The following is a 21,247-nucleotide window of genomic DNA, read 5'->3' as shown; positions in this document are numbered from 1 at the left end:
CCTAGGTGCAGAGAAACCAGAAGCACATCAAGGATAGTCTTTTCAAGGGAACGGAGGGCATGGTTCAAAAAGCCTAGAGCAATACCTGTGTATGTGTGTGTGTGTGTGTGTGTGTGTGTGTGTGAGAGAGAGAGAGAGAGAGAGAGAGAGAGAGAGAGATTCCTTTCGAGATGGACAGAAAAAATTTCAATCTACTCTGTTGCTACGATATTGGTGTTATGGAAATCATTTGAAACAATGAAATTTCCATATTGCCTGGCATTGAGGTGTAATTTGATGTCTTCCACTGTGATTGGTGTAATGAATCCATAGAAACGAACTCAACTCTCATTTATGACTGAAGTTTATGGTAAACACAGCATAATGGCAATTGCATTTCAAAAAAGATCAGGTCTTAGAAAGCACTTTGTTATCAAGGGTGTGATGTGTGCTGCAAGTGCACGATAGAAGTTATACTTGCAGTACTTTCTATGAAGTGAAATGTTTGTTAGTTCCCGGGGGCAAAAAAACAAATGAGATTGATTAACACAAACCATCAGATCCATCTTTAGTTTCGATTCAATTGTAACTCACACAATGACAGTGTTTGGGATGCTGTTCCAAGGGATGCATATACCATTCTATTGTTCATAAAGACATACGTTAACTTGAATGCCAACTTAAAACTGTAAAGACAACAACAGGGAATATATTCCAATGGAAGTACTTACTCAGACTACATTAAACACAAATGTTTCTTGAACCACTAAACTTTGCATCAAGGGTTCTTCACAAATATGAGGGCTATAATTAGTACTAATTCCACTTTGAACAATTAACAATTGCACTTATGGAAAGAACCCCTCTCAACTACCTCTCCTGCAGCTCAAATTGTCGTCACGCAACTATCTTACATAACACCATTAAAAATATAGTGAGATGTTAAAAACAAATTATATGCACAATGCCATTACTTTTGGATGCCAGCTTCATTTCATTTCTATGTGAAGGTAACGATTCGAAAAAGACCAGACACACAGACAAGACACTACTTGCACCATTACAATTGTACAACCTATCAGAACTAAACTACCTCCAACTTGTTAGCTTTAGCATCAATGGAGCTCGCCTGCTAAACTTGCATTCACCATAACTTGGGACACAACAGTGATCCGCTCACTACCTTCACGGCTATAAAAAACATTCTGATCAGGCAGACCACCTGGTTGCAGCAATAGGAATGAGGCCCTTAAGAGAAACCTTTAGTTCAATTTCCAATGTGCCTATCAACATCACACAAAGGTGCAGCACGGGCTCAATCCTGATCCTAGCATCAAAATTGATATTTCAACATCATGGAAAAGGCCGCTATGTTCAAAAATGGGGCTGTCCATGGACACAAAAAAGTTTGATAGCTAATTCAACCTTTGAAGTCATTGCTGACACAAACACTCTTCAATCATTGAGTCTTCCTTCTTCATAAGCTCTTGAACTGCAAAGATGAAGACCCAGCTTTTTGCAGCTGAGTTTATACAACAGTCAATTACCTCATCTAGAAGTTTCACTGGAGCCAAGTGGCAAGGGCAACGCCTCTTCTGGCCAAGACACCATACTTTTTCTGCATGACACCATAAGTGCGTCATCAAACCCATCACAATAAAGTGGTTGTAAACATTCAATCAAGAATTGGAATTCCTCTCTAAAATACATCCACTTCTATGACTCTCCTAGTGGGCTCATTCACTCATGATAATACAGGCATTCACTGTTGGGAGGTGATCTGACGGCATGCGCTTCAAATCACGCTAGTGCCATGTTTGTTGGATCTCAAAATTCCTACCTGTCTCCTATGCAACTTGCCCAGAGTACCTTTTACACACAGCTGAATTCGCTCTCATCTCACAACAAATAGAAAGGGGAAACCAGACACAACTAGCCCACCAGATTGAGAAAAAGACCATAGAGAAATCAAGTCATCACGTGCACCCCAAGGTCAATGTCCCGTACTCTAAACCCCTTTCAACGAGCACGCACAAATCTCTTCGGTTACGTCCACAAATCAAAGTGCCATTGCTCCCCTATAGATCAAGCCTCCAATGATGCAACAGGGACACCAAATATTCTTAGATTTCGGTCCCCAGTTCCAGTTGCCACGTACTTCGCAAGTGGCCCAAATCTGACAGAGGTGACTTTGCCTGCATGTGAAAGGGGCCAAGGATCAATATCAAGCCAACCTTTCAGCTTAGGAATCGATCAAGAACCATAGGTTTACCTGTCCCTGAGAGATCGGGTAAAACCTTTATAGTGTTCCAATCCTGTTTAACACCCGATACTTGATAAATCCTGTTAATGGAAATAAGAGCATTTAGTTAAGATAATAAGATAATCGGCTTGAACAGCCACTTTCCTCCACTTCTAAGAAGCCAAATTTCTGTCTTCCAAGACACAGCCAATTGACTGTTGAGCACTCAATTGCAGAAGCTACAATTCTTACCTTACATCTGAACCAGCAATAGCAAGGTAATTCCCACTGAAATCAAACTCCACTGCAGAGTTCCAAAATGAAAATAAGATGCTGAATTTCTTAGAAAAGTAATTCTTCAGCACTTTTATATTAATTACAATCTACTATCACTCCTTATATTAAAACGTGTCATACTTGCATAAGAGATGCCGTCTCTTGCCCCTATTTGAAATGATCATGTAATGCATACATGAAAAGAGAGGTCACCTCACACACATGCACACGTGCACACATTTACCTGCATTAGTTGGTGTATTGGCATCATATGGTGAAAAGGACCGAAAATTTTTAAGCTTCCGCAAATCCCACAACTTCACCCCATCTTGAGCAGCTGTCTGCAGAAAGGGACTGACACTTGAAAGGTTGCCACAAAACTTCCATTGAATATAAATGCATGCACAAAACCTTGAAAAATACACATAGGTTACTGAATCCTCATCACTGCATGCATCAAACATGAAGCCTGCATCAATGAGTCTTATAGTATTTGACATCTGAGATTTAGCATTAATCATCATTTAGTTGTGCATATCCCGTCATAAGTGAGTGGGAATGTTGTGGGGGACTGCAGGGCTCTTGAGGATACCTAGGTTTATCCTCAAGGTAGAGGTTAATATGAGTGCTTATAAGTTGTATGTAGGCGAAGGGTCCCTATAATCACACCAATCATGCATACTTGCTTTGAATTTGCACCTAATATCCTCGAAATATTTTTGAAGATTTTGACAAAAAAGCCCCACAAGTTGCTTGATACCCTTTATTGTTTAACCAGCCCCGTAAAAAGGCAAACTTACCGCAAGAAAATAACCATTTTCTGAGAAAGATATATCCGTCACTGGTCCACTATGCCCTTCGAATTGTGCAACATTGGCCTGTTTTAGAACTAGACCTTCAGGAGATGAAACAACCACAACTATATAAATGAAAAAATGTTGGTAAATAAACCCTAACCTGAGACTTGACATCCCAAATTCGCACAAGGGACTCAGCTGTTCCCATCCCTAAAATAAGCCCATCTGGATGAAATGAAGCAGATGTATAGCCCTCCTGCATTGTAGACTCATTCACCTGCAGAATGTAGAGGGAAAAACCATTGGCATGTTTGTATCATCCGAATCTGCTGATGCAGATACCAAGAAAGATAAAGGCATCTTTTGTTCACAAGAATAAGAAACAAGAAAGCAAAACTCAATCCTTCTCTAGAGAATGAACTTGTCTAGAGAGAACAACTCCACCCAGAGTCTCTGGCGATGGTATAAAACACACGATAAACCTCATAGTACCAGGCACATAAGTCTTTTATCTATTACAAAATGTACAAGCCCCCCTTTTAACACACACACACACACACTCACAGAGAGAGAAATGAAATGAAATGTTATATTAACGTCTTCAAAAGGCCAAGGTGACCTATGAGACCAGAAAGTTACAATGTGGTGGATCTGATACAAAGTCAGAGTAACAAGATGACAAAATCACAAAATAAAATACTATGGAATCCTAAACTGCTAGGTGTGAACTAAGCAGCTAAACGGCTAGCTGGGATAGCTAGATCACAGGAGATCCAGCATCGGTCGCTGGCGGATCTCATCAATCTCCTCCATGGTCAGTAGTCTGACCGGGCGTCGTGCATGTCGAGCCAAGGTGATCCGAATCCTCTGATGCAGCCTCCGTCGATGCTGTGTAGTCCTCCGCAGTCGTGGGCGTCTGGATCTCCCCAGATCAGTCGCTCAGTCGATCTCTAGTGTGAGCGACGAGCTCTGCTGTGGTAGTAACTCCTCCGGGTGTCCAGTGGCAGCTTTAAAGAATTCTGTGATCTGTCTCTGAGACTGGCTAGCCTCTCCTCTCATCAGGCTCTCTCTATGTCTGCGCAGGTCGAGCAAAAACAAACCCAGGCATCTCTGATCCTTGTACTGCATGACTCTAGAGAATGGTCCAAAGCCCTCTCTGAACAAGCAATGGAAGCGGCCTCGTATCTCGTAGTAGATGGGGTAGTGGCATGAGTAGTGCAACTCTGTCTCAGGCTAGATGTCACACAGGAGGCATGTCATGGCCTCTGTTGGTACTCCGCTGTATCTCCCAGTCTCGATCCGCAGCTGGTGTGAGGATGTGCGTATCTAGCCAATAGCACATCGTATCCCATGAGACAAGTGGGTGTCCATGTATCTGGGCCTCATCACAAAACCATCCTCCATAAGCTGGAGGAGATGCTCTCTGTAGAAAGCCATCTTCGTGCCCAGCTCTTGTGCTGGCTGTATCCATGTCCTCTTGGTGTCTAGCTGAGTCAAGTCTTGGCGAATGAGCCTGGTGATCTCGGACTGTGTAAGAGTCAGAGAGGGCGCATCCAGTGAGTACTGGAAGGGAGGCAATCTGTCTATGATGAACCCATGCGCCTGAAACCATGATGTCATCTCCCCATACCAGCATGTTGTATCTCCCTACATGGCTAATTGTCGAGAGGACTCAAGTGCAAGGCGTGCATATCTGTCTCTGGGAAGTCCCCACATGCGGTATATGAAGGAGACAGATCTGGTGAGCGCCTCAACCACTAGTTGGGGGGCAGCTAGCTCTGCTCGTACAATAGCACGTGGTACTGAAGCCTTGGCTCTAATGAGCCGCGAGATCATAGAGACCAGAGGCTTCTCCATGTCCCCCCATCCATCATTGCGGCCTGTCCTCCCGTGATGATGCAGTGAAGGTCCCCAAATCTCAGCTCCATAAAGCAATGCAGAAGCCACCAAAGTGTCAAAGAGCCAGAGCTTCGTCCGAGGCTCTTGAAACTGAACCTGGGAACACATCCTTTCCGATCTACCCAATGTTGCATGGGCTCTGGTCAATCTAGTCCCTGCTGCCCTCCTCAATGAAAATGCTGGCCACTCCAAGATAAGTGTAAGCATCTGTATACTCTACCTTCTCTTGGCCATATGTGAATGATGGCGCTGACCTCCTGATCCACTGTGGGGTGGTATTAAATACCATGACCTTGGTTTTACCAAGGTTGACGGACAAACCACTTTCCTGGGCAAACCTATGCAAAGCATCCAAGTGACGTTGCATCCCCTCCGGAGAGTCGGAGATCAACACAATATCATCAACATATAACAATAGTGGAACCCATGTCCCTGTCAGCTGTGCACCTCTATCACCATCTCTCTCAATGTAGTCAGAAACCTCATCCACATACATACCAAATAGAGTAGGAGAGAGAGAGAGAGAGAGAGAGAGAGAGAGAGAGAGAAATGAAATGTTATATTAACGTCTTCAAAAGGCCAAAATGACCTATGAGAGAGAGAGAGAGCTTTATTGACATCTTCTAGGCCGAATTCGGACACATTTGTCTCCAATACCCAGAGAAAAGGCTGAAGCTAAAATCGCTACAAAATACTCACTACAAAACAAGATGGACAGACATGGGGGGTGTGTAAATGTGTGTGAGGGATGAGCGGGATGGAGCTCTAACTCTAATGGATGTACCATGATACGCAAAGACTAGCGGGGGGGCGGGAGGGCGGAGGGGGGGGGGGGGGGGGCCACAGTTAGCAACGAGGCCTGAGAAGCTGTTTCGTCCCAAGACATTAGGATGGGCGCTTGAGCTATGTCTGGCCAAGTGTGAACATGGCCCTATGATTAGGCAGTTAAGGAATCCTATAAATAGGACCCTAGGCTCATTAGTGACCCATCTTGTGTGATCACCACACTTGGTCTTTAGGCCCTTGGTAGCTCCACACACACACCCGTATTGGTGTGGGCTTGGTGGTATGGGACAGTAGACCTTGTGGTAGAGGCTAGCCCGTTGGCTACAAGCTCCCCCACTTGGAGGTGAGTTAGTATTGGCTCTAAATGTCCACTCTCTATGTTTGTATAGGTGTGAGTATGGCTTGTGTCATGTCGTGTGTGCAGGATTTGCAAACAATTTTGCACTTACCAGCACATTCTGAGAAACTGAGGGCAGAGGAGGTTAAGAGGAAGCTCCTCATACGGACTCGGACAGTGGAGTCCATTTTCAAAAAATTAGGATGTAGGTAGGAGCATGCACGGTGCCCCCCTATCTGATATTCCTCCAAATTCAATGACTAGCTCAATGCCTTGGTCCATTCCTACTTGGACAGAATCAGAAAAATTAAACTCAAAACAGAGTGTTTAAACCTACGCCATACCATTCCTCATTCTTCATAGTAAAGAGCAAATTTATTGACCTGAACCAAGCAGTCGCCGTACGCAAGATCATAGAAACACCAGCTTTTGTCAGACGATGCAGTCACAAAATAGTTGTTGGTAGCATGCACTGTCACTGCACGAACCTGGAAAAGAGCTCACATCAGCTTGAGGTTTCTTGCTTTAAATTGTAAACTCCCACCGCAGAGGGCACAGTTCCTAACTTGCAACAAAATTGCTCAAGAAAAAGGTAAATAAAACCACAGAAAAAACTGCAGTAAAACAAAAATATTGAATGACAAGATGAATCAATTATGTGAGAAAACCTCACAATGATGCAAGCATAACTAACAAAATCACAATAACATAGCGCCTCATAGCTTGGCAATGCAACCGCATGGCGCTTTAAAAAACAAACCTCTCCACTATGATCCCGACCAGTGTGCTTGCATTCATAAACTCCATCCTCGTTTGCTTGCCAGATTTTGACTGTCTGTAAAGGGGCAACCCAGATCACTGCTTTAGAAAGACTTCAAGAGAGGCTACATTGACACAAATTTATATATCACGAGCACGTCACCTTATCAGACGAGCCGGTCAGAACATAATCACCCTGAGGAACAAACTTAACACTATTGACCTGCACATTAGACGAGGGAGCACGTCTTAATCCAGTAAATACTACAAAGCCTTCTCAAGGTCAAAAGGTATATTAGCGAACCCGTTTGCTATGGCCACTTAGGGTTGAAACTATCTCTCCAGAGGTCCGATCAAATACTATAGCATTGGTATCGACCCCACCTGTCAATATTAAATCCTGCACAAGTACCAGTACATTATATAGAAGCAACAAGTAGTTCCCAATCAGTATCAGATTTTCTACACTCTGTGCACCTTCGACTGGTGTACATCCACTGACAAAATGCCAGCCTTGTTTGTTTTGTGAAGAGGGTGACTAGAAAGTTGTGTGTAGCTCTCCAAAGCTTCTGGGGGGGCCAAATCTTGAGAAACCTGGTTTCCAGCTAGACGAGATAAGGAGCTATACACAGCTGGAAACAGAAAAACGATATAATTTTTACTCGAAGCAAACCTGGCGTTTCTTTCTTTGGGCAGACAGGCTCGTATTGCAATCAGTCAGCTCCTTGATCATTTCAGGAGTAATCCCTTGCCGAGCCCGTTTGCCAGCTGCAGGTTCCTGATCACTTTCTGGAGCAGCTGCATAAAACATGCAAGATTACAGCCTGTAGAAAAGATCCTTTACAACAAAAAATCACAAACCTCAACACACTCAAGTGCATATGATAACAATCAATTTCCACACATTTTGATCTAACAGGTCCACACTATATACCTCGTTTTCCATTGCTCAGTGCCAGTGCACTAGGTACAGGAGGAAGGGCAGGTAAATGCCTTTCAGCCTGGGCAAGCAAGGCATGTGCTTCATCTCTCTCTTTCTTCAATCTTGCAATAACCCTGCAAGCCGCATCATGCTGCAGAACAATAAAGTTTCAGCTGTCAAGGCCTTTTTTGCAAGGATATGTCCCTAAAAGTGCAAGGTGCTCAAAGGAATTGATACCTTCAAAGTTAACCATATCTACCTTCACAGTCGATGATGAGAAAGAAAGAGACATACACAGAGAGAGACAGAGAGAAAACCAGAGGGACCATGGTGCAGAAAGAAAATAAAAGTCTACAATGCTCATTACAAAGTTATTTAGACACTGAGCATTCCGATTCAAGTTTTGAACTTTGTGCAAACTTTACTCTGAAATAACCAGCACCTCAAACTCACTCCCATCATGTATTATCAGGAACTGAGAACTTACTTGATACAGAGCATGACTAAGTTCTTGCCGCGAATTGTGTAGCTGCTGCTCAAGAGCATAATTTGACAAGACCACTGCGTCCCATTCCTGCAAAGATCAAGACCACCAATTTTTCCAGAACCGTATTTGGTTTAGTGACCTCAATAATTATCTTGTGTGGTCAAAGCTATCTATTTATGCCTGCTGGTAATCTTGCAGGGGATGCCAAAAAAAAACTAGATGGCCACCAATACCACACTACTACAACCAATACAATAATGTCAAGATACTGCAACCAAATGCTTGCAGAGACACCTGCTAAAACCAGACATAGAAGTACACAAGGGACAAAATGCAATGTGTCCAAATGTAACATGATAGGACATTAAGAAAGTGTTCGGTGAACATACATGAAACTCACAAGGCAAATGCCCTTAGGTGCCTATTGCACTCAAGACTGTTAAGAGTGGGCTGTCCAACCAGTTGTACCTTTTAATTGTTCAACATCAATACAAATAAAGAATATAACAGCAGGAGGGCCTGTTTTGGGGCCAATATCTAGAGGGAACTCCGCTCCTCTTGTCTTTCGTGCAGGTGGTGTGATTTACAGTGATTACAGTTCTCAATTTGTGTTTCAAGTTTGTTTCGGTGTTCCAGTAAAATAGCACATAGTCCAGGTAAAGTGAGAATCCCCATAGCTTCATTCTTCCTCAAATCATTATGACAACTTCTCCTATTTGCAATGATCAATGGCTTTAAGAGACCATAGAACCATCTCTTGAGCTTTGAATAGTCATTTGTTACCTTTCATCTTCTTGTCTAGCCTTCTTAAAGCAAAGGAAAACCCATTTGCCAAGCTTGATGTAAATTTTCTGTCAATGTTTTTTACGAAGTCCTATGAACTTCGTAAAGCTTGCTTACCCTTGGTGTAGGCTGAGTCTAAATCTTGGACAAACTGGTAGGCTTCAAAAGAAAAAATTCCTTTGTAAGAAGAGTGAGTGGAACTTTCTTGTGACTTCAATGACCTCAAAAGAAGCTTTCCTTGTCCAAGAATGAGTAGTGTTGTTGTAAGCAAGCTCAATAAGTAGAAGAGACTTTTCCCAAACTTTTTGTGTTCAGCAACATAATCTTCAAAAGATCAAGTGGAATTTGCATTCTCAAGCTGACCAGGTGTTTGTGGATGATAAGAGGAAGAGGGTCACAAAACAATGATGTGGCATCACCTGAAGCAGAGTAGATTCTCAACGGTTGAGCAAAGCAAAACCAACCAAAGTAAGATACAGCCGGCCAGGGATAGCTCGTAAATCACAACACGATTCCCACCGGAACCACAGCGATGTACGAATCAATGATGTGGCAACATCGTACAGATTCATATTTCACGTGGCAATACCTACATAGGAGTTGCTTTTTGGATGCTAATCATAAGGCAAACTAAGAACCGGCAAGTCAGTTGACAAGGAGGTAAATCCTTGCAACAATACTGAACTTATACCAAAAGCGACAAACTTGAACATGAGAAAACAGTAAGACAAGAGACACACAGTGGCGAAGTTCCACTCTAAGACGTACTCGTCCTAAACTAGGCAACCATGGCAGTTTTTCTCTATTTTATTAACCAAAAGTCAAGTTAGAATTAATGGAGAGTGCAGACTTTCCCTACGAGTCATCCACCAAGTCACACTCTAAGACTAACGGTACCCCACTCTAAAGACAACTTGAAATGATTGAACAGAATTGAACTGAATAAAGTCAAGGGAGATAGAGAAGAAAATGTCAGAGAGGATTGCTACGCAAGTTGGTGGCCATGAACTTCCTCTATCAACGTCCTTGGTTGGGTATTTGTCTATTGGTTGAATTTGTCAAGTACAATTGCCTGCTAGAAACTCTTCAAAATCAAGAGCTAAAGATCAAGCAGCTTACAAAAACTCTCCACTATACCCTTTTATTCACCTACACACACACACACACACATCCAACGTAAAAATCAGCCAACCCCCTCCCTATGCTTTTTTTGAGGTGAACAATTACACCAACCCAAAAGCAATACATGAAAAGCCTGCGGCGGATTTTACGGAATGCTGACGTGGCTGATTTGTGAGGAAAAGCAGGGGAAAAAATCCTACCCAATGCTAGAGAGACAGAGAGCTTTTGAATAGCTGCTTTATTTTTAATGTTTTTTTTTTCAGGTTTTGGGGTTCTGCTTTTGGCATCCCTTGTAAACCTTTATAAGCGTGGGCAAGGCTCCCACTCTTCACAGCATCTGAGTCTGAGAGTGAGACCCTCCCACTCCCTTGTACTTTGAGCACAAATTTAATACAAAAAGAAATACAGAAAGGGGCGCCAGTCTTTGGGGCCAATATCTCTAGGCACGGAACTCTGCCGGGCCGTGTCGAATTAATTGTGAATTGTGAACTATTTTGAAGTGAATCTCTGTTGTGTTGCGGTAGAATCTTGACTTTGAATGTCCAAGTTTGTTACAGTGGTATCAGAGCACGACCGATTTCTCTTCTACCGGGAAATCCGATCCTTTTCTCACGACACTTATGGATTCAAACAGAGATCAGTCCACTTCCTCTGCATCTGGGGAAGATTCTCACAAGGAGTATGGCCCGCCTCGGCCTACTCAGGTGGAGATTGAAGAGATGAAGCGTCGACAATTGGTTGACAATGCGACAAAGATGATGATCAACATTGCGAAGGATCCCAAATTTGCAAAATTTTTGGCGCAGACATCCTTCAACGAAGTGCACTCTCAATGGCCGAAGGCCACAGAACCACCTCTTAAACCGGCACTCTAAGAAACCTCCTACTCCAAGGATGTCTACAGAGCAAGAATTAAAAGAGGTGGTTGATACACGGATTACTCAGCTTTTTGACACAACCAACAAAGCCAAAAAGCACGCCAGAAAGCAGAAGAAAGGAACTGACTGTCCGAAACAAAAAGCAAAGCTGCAAGAAAAAGGCAAAGAAGCCTAAATCTCGCCCCGTGGTTGACAGTTCTACAGAGGACTCGTCTTCAGATAGTTTGGACTCTGACGACAGCATAGAAGCAATTTCTATGCAAAGAAGAAGAATTTTTATAAAGCCAACCAGTATGACTTTTTGGAAGACAAAAGCAAGAAAGTCCAAGAGTTTAAGGAAGGTGGACAGTCAATTAAATTTGACACGTTTCTGGTTATAGAGATGCTTCGAAGGCTTTGTCTTTTATACACCAGTTTGACATAGCTTTCTCAAGAGGACGTTACTCAGAGCACTCCAAGATTCGGAGGGTTGTCTCTTACCTTAAGGGGAATGCTCGAACTTGGTGGTCCACACTACTATTAAACAAGACAGCGCCAGTTAAATGGTTGAAATTTTTTTATTTCTTCATGGCTGACTCGAGAGTATGAACACGACATACGAGCTGCTTGGAACCATCTTCGGATGACCAAGAATTATACATTGGACGCTTATTGCGAGAGATTCTGGAACTCTTTTCTACCCGCCCCTTTTTTAAGAAGATCTCGTTCAAAGAATAAATTGAGCGTTTTATCTTGGGTCTTCCTACAGAGATCCGAGATCATTGCTTAGAGCAAAAGTCAGATTCCATTCAAGAACTGATGAGTCATGCAAAACAGGGTTTTGCTATTCATTCAGGCACTTTGACTTACCCCACAAATGAGATCATGACACAGAGAACCGAACAGACAATGGAAGTAGAAAGAAGACGAGCACCCCAGAATCGAAAGAAAAGGATGCACGACCCCAGCTCACTCGTCGAGAGAGGATCAGCTATATCAAAGAGGGGAAGTGTTTTGAATGCGGGAAAACTGGGCATATCTCCGCGAAGTGCCCTAACAAGGCACCGAATGAACAGGATGAAGAAAGGCCAGAAAGTTCCAAAGCAGTTGAGGGACGTGGCAGAAAAGGCAGATAAAAACAGAACTGGTACCACATTGCGTGGGACCCGAACCGAATCAAATGAATGAAAGTACAACCTTTGCCACTTTAGGGCCACTTTAGGGCAAAGTGAAGGATCGGGAAGCCCTCTTTTTCTTTGACGAAGGAGCCAAGGCCAACTTCTTTGCACTTGGATTGGCAGCTCGATTTGGAATTACGCCCGACAGGCTGAGGCCACAGGCAGAGGTAGTTCGAGTGGCACCCGCTCGAGATGTTGCCATTACACTGATCATTGGCAAACTTCGTTTGCAATGACAGGGGTGTTTAGGACACGAGGATTTCTACGTAATTTCCTTGAGAGGTTGTGACGTCCTGCTCGAAATCCCTTGGTACCACAAGAACAACGCCGTGGTTGACTACCGGGCCGAGAAAGCGACTTTGACAAAAGAAGGGCTCAGAGATTGTACTTGATGAACTTCAGTTTCTTTACTCACTTTTTTGGGAGAAAACTGAACAATGGATGAAGGTCGAATATGTTTGATCTGAACAAAGAACCATAGTTACCAGGAACGGGAAAACGGAACGGGAACGCGGAACAAAATGCCATTCCCTGTTACAGGTACTCACGTTTGAAACACGGAACAGGGATTCGGAACGGGAACTTGGAATGGGAACAGGAAACGGAGACCTAAAAACGGCCATTCCCTGTTACTATGCAAAGAACGCCAAGATTTTCTCCACTCATGTTGATTGCTTTTCAGAGGGCCTGCAAGGCGAGTTGTCACCAACTCGTCCTGAGGATCATACCATTGATCTGATACCTGGAATCACACCACCGAACCGGTCACCTTACTGTGTGAGCCGAGCCCAGAGATACATCAGCAGCACGAGTGCAGATGGACTCGGCCAAGATAGAGATTACCCGTGATTGGCCCGATTTGAAGAATGTCCATGAAGTTGAAAGCTTCTTGGACATATGTTCTTAATACCGTCGGGTCGTAATCTGCTAGGGTTTCCATGGCAAGCATTTCAAGATACCCCACTCTGCCAGAAGTTGCACTCTGAAGGAAGATGTAAGAAACCATATAACTTCGGACAAAAAAATCTTGAGAGCTTGCCAAGTCCTAGGAGTGTGCGGCTTGGTAGCTATTGTAACAAATTGCTGACATGTCAAAGCCTAAAGAATGGAGTCAACGTACAGATGTGGCCGAGGGGCCTAAACCCTAATTTCTGCCAAAAACCCTAACTGCTGAAACCCTAACCCTAAAACCTGCAAACCCTAATTTTGGAAACCCTAACCCTAAAACTGCAGAAACCCTAACCCTAACCCTAAGGCAGCAGACAGATTCTGAAAATTGCGCTGACATGAAGACGTGGCAAGCTGTACAGATTTCCGCGTTTTGCGCTAGCTGATGACGTGGCAAGCTGTACGGATTTTCGTAAATTGCGCTGGCAGCTTTTTGTCTTTGCTTTTGAACCAGAAGCTTTCGAGTTTTAAAGGCTTTTTACTATAACTGCTTTTTAGGCCAAGGGCCTTTGAATATGAGGTTAGGGCTCATTCTCTGGCATGCTTCAATACGAAGGTGCAGAGTCTCGAGTACCGGCTTGTACTGTGTTGATGCAATATAAAGAAATACCGAAAGGGGCGCCAAGGTTTGGGGCCAATACTCTCTGGGGTGGAATTCCGCCACTCCGTGTCGCGTGTCGTCTTTCTCTTTCAGTTCAGTTGTTATTGAAGCGTTTAAAGTCTGTTCAATCTGTTCTTTTCTATTGGCACGTGGTGCCCGCCTTGTGACAGCTATAGACATCAACATCTGCATGGCACTGCTTTTGAAAAAACAGACTCAAAAAAACTCTTAGATCCTTCTCTTACAAGTCATCTTTTTGGCTTATGCCTGTAAGATATGAGCGGTGAGGACGGGAGCGCGCCCGATGCGTTATGAAGTAAGGGTGGGAGTGGCTAATAAGTCCAAGGTCACGACCCAAAGATACTTCAAATAAAATTCAAGTGCACTTTGGGAAGCGCCAATTTACTCTGTCTGCTCTTTTGTAGGACCGGTATGCTTTCAGAAAGCACACGCCTCATGCTTTGATACCACTGTCACAAGACGAACACCACGTGCCAATAGAAAAGAAGAAAGTAAACAAACTTTTAGCACTTCAATAACAACTAAACTAAGAGAGAGAGAGAGAGAGACGACACACGACACGGAGTGGCAGAATTCCACCCCAGAGAGTATTGGCCCCAAACCTTGGCGCCCCTTTCAGTATTTCTTTATATTGCATCAACATAGTACAAGCCGGTACTCCAAACTCTACACCTTCTCTAGGAAGCATGCCACGGAATGAGCCCTAGCCTCATATTTGATGGCCCTTGGCCATTAAAAGCATTTACAGTGAAAAGCTTCAAACTCAAATGCATCTAGTCCAAAAGCAAGAGCTTAAAAGCTGCTACCATAAATTTCATTAATTCGTACAATTGCCACGTCATCACTGTCAGCGTGAAACGCAAACATCTGTACGATTTGCCACGTCAACAGTCCAACGCGAAATCCGGGTTTTCCATACAAACTGTCAACGAATTCGTACAATTGCCACGTCATCACTGTCAACGTGAAACGCAAAAATCCGTACAATTTGCCACGTCAACAGTCCACCGCGAAATCCGAATTTTCCATACAGCCTATCAACGTGAATTCCATGAATCCGTACAAATTGCCAAGTCATCTCCTTCTATTGCTTCTGCTTCTTAGGGTTTAGGCCCCTCAACCAGTAGCTCCGTAATTCAGTGACGACATGTCAGAAGTTTGTGATAAATGGAAACCTGTTCTTGATGATGATTTTATTGAGAGCTCTATAGTCAATGCACATTCTCCATGATCCATCTTTCTTTAACACTAAAAGCATTGGTGAACAAAGGTGATGTACTCAACTGGATTACACCCTATTCAAGAAGTTCCTTCACTTGATTCACGATTTCCTCATTTTGAGCTCTGCTTACTCGGCAAGGTGGCGGATTCAGTGGCGAACTGTCACGTGTTAGATCAATCGTGTGATCTTTACGTCTTTCAAGATGTACCTCTCCAGGCAAACCCTCAGAGAAACAGTCGGTTTAAGCTTGCAAAAATTCTTGTCACCCCTTTTCTAACTCAAACAAATTTGATTTCTTACTCTCATCGAGTATGCGACCACGACTGTGGAAAATTAGTATTTAACGAGTATCTTCTAAGATTCTTATTTCTCTCCTTCAATCTGACGTCAAGACGTTGATCTACATGCACGGGGACTCTCTCTCTCTCTCTCTCTCTCTCTCTCTCTCTCTCTCTCACATGCATGCATGGCGGTTTTGTGTCCACAGACTGCTTGGCAAAAACTTTAGATTACTAAATGCAATCATCTACGTTGTTTTGTCAAAATTCTCTCTCTCTCTCTCTCTCTCTCTCTCTCTCTCTCTCTCTCTCTCTCTCTCTCTCTCTCTCTCTCTCTCTCTCTCTCTCTCTCTCTCTGTGTGCTAGTAGCGTGTGTGCATCATCTCCCTCTGCATTGCCCTTGTGTAGCAATGTCTGTGTGTGTTAAGCGAGGGTGTTCAACACTTAAAGATCCTTGAGCATTCCATATCCCTTAACACTCCAGTCGGAGAAGGGTGCAAGGCAAAGATGGGCAACCAAAGGAGGCAACAGGCGCACAGCCAAGATGCGAAGAGAGAGAAATGATGAACCTATAATTGCAGAGGGGGAGACACACGGCCGCAAGAGAAGGCGAGAGAGAGTGCAATGCACAGGTGAGGTGTTGAGCGCGGTGCTATGCAACGGACATGCGGGGTGAAAAGGTTGGTAGAGAAAGGATATTCTCTTGTAATAGATTTTAAAAAAATTCTTCCAGTATGAGAGAGAATAAAAAAGAGTAGATTTCATTAATTTGAAAATGGCAGAAGCCGATACAAATGGGACAGACTCGTCCTTTGATTTTACATCAATAGTGATTTCTTTTCCTTTTTCATTCTTCAATGTTGCCTTTCTTGCCCAATAGTCGACCACGACGTGGTTCTTGTGGTACCAAGGGATCTTCAAGAGGATGTCACACCCCTCCAACGGCAAGATGTACAAGTCCTCGTGCCCTAGATACCTCTAGCAAAGCAACTAGAATTTGCCTATGAAAGATGTAATGGCGACATCTTGCCCTAGTGCTGCTAAAACAACCTCCATCGATGGTCCCATTTCTTCGATTGTTATTCCTGGTCGAGCCGCCAATTCTGATAAGATGAAGTTCGCCTTGGCTCCTCCATCAAAGAAGATAAGGACTTCTTGATCACGTACTTTGCCCGACGCTCTACAGAGCTTCGTACTCTCATCGATCTACTCCGGGCTTGTCTTCCCTTGTATTGCACGAGCATATGTCAATTTGGAAGTCTCTCGTTTGTCCTCAACCTACACCTTTGGTGCTTTGTTAGGGCATTTTGCAAGAATGTGCCCTTGTTCCCGACAACCGTAACACTTGTCCTCTTCGTAGTACTCGACACGCTTCTCTACTAATAATTATGGGCCGGTGGGTTTCTTCTTCCCTTCTTATTACCATTAGAAGAATCTTGCCTTTTGCGATGGACATTGGCTTGTCTGAAGGGTAGGTTAGAGAGCCGCATCGTCGGACTTTTGCTTAAGGCAATATCGTCAAATCATAGGCCGCAACAAAACTACTCAACCTCTTGCTTGAAGGTAATCTTCCAAAAAGAAGAGATTGACAAAAAAGCATCCAAGCAGTGATGACATCCTCTTCATACTCTTTCATAAGCCAAGCTGATTTTATCCACTTTTGAGGGAGCTTCCCTGCGCAACAATAGGGTAGACCACCATGTTTGTACATTACCTTCCAAATAAGACGCCGCCCTTCGTACCCTAGAGGCTTCTGAGAAACCTCCTCTCAAAAAAACAATGTAAAACTGCTATATGAATGCAAGGGCGCAATGGGTGCCTTGTAGCCTGAAATGAGTTTCTGTCGTGACTCCGAAGATCAAGGGCATGCATAGTGGATCATAAAGGTTGTGCTACACATGATATTAGGGAGAAAACACATATGGGTCTGCTAGGACTCATTACTTGAAATACAAGGGACTTGATCGTAATGATTAGCAATGTAGTACCTTCTATCCTCAATCTTATAGCAAATATAAAGTCCGCAACACAATCTAAGTGAAACTTGCGCTTAATATCAAACTCAATTCATTTGTCATGCAGTTGCATGCTCCATAGTCGATGATAAAATGAGATTTCAAGGTTTGTTGTTGCACACGTTGGGGTGATTACTTGGACAAGGGACTTGATCATAATGATAAACAATATAGTGCCTTCTACCGTACCCTGCCTTTACTTCATTCAGATTCCCTTGTATTATCCAGCACTTATAAGCTACTTAAATAGCTCGTGAAATTAAGTTCCACTACTTGCTTGGGCAACTAGAGTACTTAAATGAATAAAGCATTAACCTCACCACACACAAGTGAGTCATGCCCGTGAGCAACAAACTTAAAATCTCTTTACATCACAAGTCACTTAATTAGCTTGCACATGCATAATTGGTTCCTTCACGAGTTCACGTGAAGCTTGGACAGGAATAGACACTTCCAAGTTTCGGGGGCCATGGCTTCCAAGGAGGCAGTTATGCAAGATCCCCATCCGGTTGAACGAGTCACAAAACTTTGACGCACACATGAACGGTGAACCATCGTTCAGCCTAACCCTTATATGCATGCAACATATATATACTAGATTTGAACTTGTGCAACGCAGGAATTTGAGGGGTAGGAGAGAATTACACAGCTGTGTTGGCAAATGAGGTACATTAATTTTACAAATGTGAAATAATGATGACTGTAAAAGTATAAACTACTTACATTCTGGAAGAGACTGAGCATCCCAGGTATGCTGGCAGCTTGTAATGGCCTTGGCTTTACAGCCTGCACAAAAAACATACCACTTCGAGCCCTAAACTTTGCAAGATCAAACTCTAAAAAAGAAACCCTAACCCTACTATCGCACCTTGTTGATTTTCACAGGGATGAGATCTTCGTTTGAGAGACTTTCCTTTGTAACGGGACAAGTACCATATTCCTGAAGATAGAAGAAAACCCCTAATTCACTGATGAACTACTGGGTAAACACGCAGCTTCCATGGAAACATACCGCAATGTGCTTCTCTATAAGTCTTCGCTCAAAGAGTAAGCCTGAAGGCCTGCTTACGACTGGTTCTTCGGGCGTAGTGCCCGAAACTGCAAAATTACAATTCAAAGAAGCCGCTAAGGGTTCACATGAAAGGCAAGACGAACAGCTTTCATGTTTAGCTTGCCATCACACAGTCGTACGAGAAACAGGCGACCTACAACTTACTTGCGCAGAACATGTCGAGCTCGCCCTTCCTCCGAGAACGGTCGCACGGGCTCCTACTTGAGAGTTTAGAAGCAAAATACGATAGTGTTAGATTGCAGCCATAGTTTGATTGTAATGGAATATTAATTACGTGGGGGATCTTTTGCTTAGGGTTTTTAGGCACCTACTAATTGTGTCGGATTGTATAAGGAATCACTAAATGGTACCAAAGAAGGTGAGGGCTCTGGAGAGTGTGTGTGTGTGTGTGTGTGTGTGAGAGAGAGAGAGTCAGTCAGCTATTAGGGCCAAATATTCATGGATCACTTGTTGAAGGTCATGATCTTATGCCCACATATGAGCTCTAAACAATTATCTGCAATTTTGAGAAGTTAACATACCTTGCAACACAAGAGGCATGTTGCAACCACAAAAACACATATAATCATGAGAACAGAGAGAGGATGAGAGTGAATGAGAGCAAGAAAGCACAATCATGTGCTCCCCCTAAAGTGGATTATTGTGCATACACACCAAAGAGCAAAGGAGGGGTACACAGAGTGACACAAAATTAGGGCAACCCTCCACATGGGTTCCACAATAAACCGATGTGAGCCTATTTATTAATTTGAGAGAGGTTACAAGAATAAAGAGTAATTCCAAAATAGTGACAAGTCTCTATTTATAATAGCACAACCTAATGCAAATATGCATCTAATGGAAGACATCCAATATGGGTAATGATTCTACTTGGACGAATTGTTTGTTGCCTACCAACTCTATCAATAATATATTTAGCAATCTTGATTTAATTAGGCAATTGCCTTCGGTCATTATCAATCAAGTAAAGAATCTGTGGGTCAAACCTTTCCAGACATGACATTTAATATTTAATCAAAGAGACGTAATGTTTGTTAACTCTAGTTTGGCAATAAAAAGGACACTTTAGTGTTCTTTTTTCTTGCTTTTAAAATAAATGTAGGAAACAATTTAGAAAAGATACCCAAAAGTCGTTTGATAAGCTTAATATATCCTAGCCAACGTATCTAAAAAGCTTAATTCTCTATTTTTGAACGCAAATTCTTATGGAATGACACTCATAAAAGCCACCTGCGCAAAACAGCAACATATTTCTCTAAAATGTGTTACGCAATCATAGAAAAAAATTGAACAAGATACATGCAATAATCCATGTTAGCGACTTATATTTGTGCTTCACATTTTTGCAAGTTTCATGCAAAGAAAAATCTTTTTTGTCTATAATTAAATATGGGAAGTTGTGTGGGATCAATATGCAACTTTGTGAATTTAATCCTTGACAAGGGTAAAACATGTCTTTCATGCAACTTCACATACTTTTTTGTTATGTATGTATCAATTTATTACTAAAAGTAAAGGTCTTTGATGTTTAACTAAGCTACATTTCGCAAATTAAATCAAATCCTCAAAACTGTGCGTGTTGAAATTCTCATTTTTTAATCATAAGAGATTAGCCTCAAAATTGAGTCTATCATTGAACTTTCTTATTCATACTAGTTATGTGTGTACAAATGTCTCATTTGGATGCATTTGGGGAAGATTTAAGCACACTTTCATGGGATTTTTATAAGGATGTTGGTTTTGCAATAAATTTTGCAACAAAAAACATTTAAAATGAGCATGATATGCAAGATGCAAGTGAGCATAAGACTTTGAGAAGTTCAAGTGATCTTGATATGCAAGATGCAAGCGAGCTTAAGACTTTGAAAAATGCTTGGCTGATGAGTTTTGACATGTAGATATAATATAGACCCTAGATTTTGCACAAGAACCTCATTTTGTTGGGAAAGTAGGCTTTGAAAGGCCAAAAATTGCCTCTTTCTATCGGAATTTTCAACATTTTGTTTGTAGCACATATTTGCCATAAGAACCAAGTTGCACAATTTAAGTTCTTGTGTAAAATAAGTGTATTTCCATTAACAAATCATCAAACGTATGCAACATTTATATTTGCTAAGTAATCGTACGCAATTTATGACAATTTTGACAAAATTGATCAAAATTTTTTAAAAAGTTACCTCAAAACTTTTCACCAAAAACTTAGTTTTCCAAAGATTTTTTGCCAAACAAAAGTTTTCTACAAGGTTCACTCATAGCCTACCTAAATAATGAGATGGCCTATAAATCTTGTTTACAAGTTGGTGAAAAAACATGACACTTTTGTCTCTTAGGACATTTGAGTGTCCAATTACATGACTAATATTAACCATCTTATAAATTTGAGCAATCTTATGTTATGCTTTGAGTTGCACACATCATGCATATTATAGGTGCGTACCACTAGAATAAGCAATATGCGTTGGGTTTTAACTCATTAGTACATCATTGCTCACAAACATCCAACAACAAAGATCCTTGTCCATGACATTGCCTCAAGCTCTTCCCAATCAATGAAATAAAAAGTGCAAAAGTGGCTAGCATCTTGCAAAGCCATCTTGATATTGTGCTAGCTAAAATGGCAAATCGCACCAAGGAAGTGTGCCATCAAAATCAACAGATTTGCACTC

General features: G+C 42.4%; 1 protein-coding gene across 2 annotated transcripts; it reads right to left on the bottom strand.

Moving 5' to 3' along the window:
• Positions 1-1,216: 1,216 nt before the first annotated feature.
• Positions 1,217-18,867, bottom strand: LOC147417654 (pre-mRNA-processing factor 19-like). 2 transcript variants are annotated; one of them, XR_015187223.1, is made up of 19 exons: positions 18,726-18,867; positions 18,522-18,607; positions 18,378-18,449; positions 18,233-18,295; positions 8,485-8,571; positions 8,010-8,148; positions 7,749-7,873; positions 7,553-7,669; positions 7,380-7,475; positions 7,239-7,298; positions 7,077-7,151; positions 6,700-6,804; positions 3,455-3,571; positions 3,298-3,375; positions 2,742-2,838; positions 2,474-2,525; positions 2,252-2,322; positions 1,921-2,174; positions 1,420-1,597 (listed from the first exon to the last, which is right to left on the bottom strand). XR_015187223.1 is itself a non-coding variant. In XM_086506466.1 (18 exons), the coding sequence occupies exons 1-18, from the start codon at positions 18,736-18,738 to the stop codon at positions 2,065-2,067; spliced, it is 1,563 nt and encodes a 520-aa protein (XP_086362592.1). In that variant the 5' UTR covers positions 18,739-18,867; the 3' UTR covers positions 1,217-2,064. The 2 variants fall into 2 exon arrangements, 1 of the variants encoding a protein (XP_086362592.1); XM_086506466.1 differs by having other exon boundaries at positions 1,217-2,174.
• Positions 18,868-21,247: the final 2,380 nt, after the last annotated feature.

The sequence above is a fragment of the Adiantum capillus-veneris genome, chromosome 30, assembly GCF_014529385.1.
Source record: "Adiantum capillus-veneris isolate H3 chromosome 30, ASM1452938v2, whole genome shotgun sequence".
Taxonomy (NCBI): Eukaryota; Viridiplantae; Streptophyta; class Polypodiopsida; order Polypodiales; family Pteridaceae; genus Adiantum; species Adiantum capillus-veneris.
Note: the sequence above shows the minus strand (reverse complement) of the source record. Positions and strands in the feature narration are given on the sequence as shown.

What these genes read in the sequence shown, in the direction of transcription:
- LOC147417654 (XM_086506466.1), bottom strand. An exon ending in TCCCTGTGAAAATCAACAAG is followed by an intron (nt 18,296 to 18,377) that starts GTGCGATAGTAG and finishes TTTTTTGTGCAG; the next exon opens with GCTGTAAAGCCAAGGCCATT. An exon ending in CCCAAAGAAAGAAACGCCAG is followed by an intron (nt 7,670 to 7,748) that starts GTTTGCTTCGAG and finishes GCTGGAAACCAG; the next exon opens with GTTTCTCAAGATTTGGCCCC.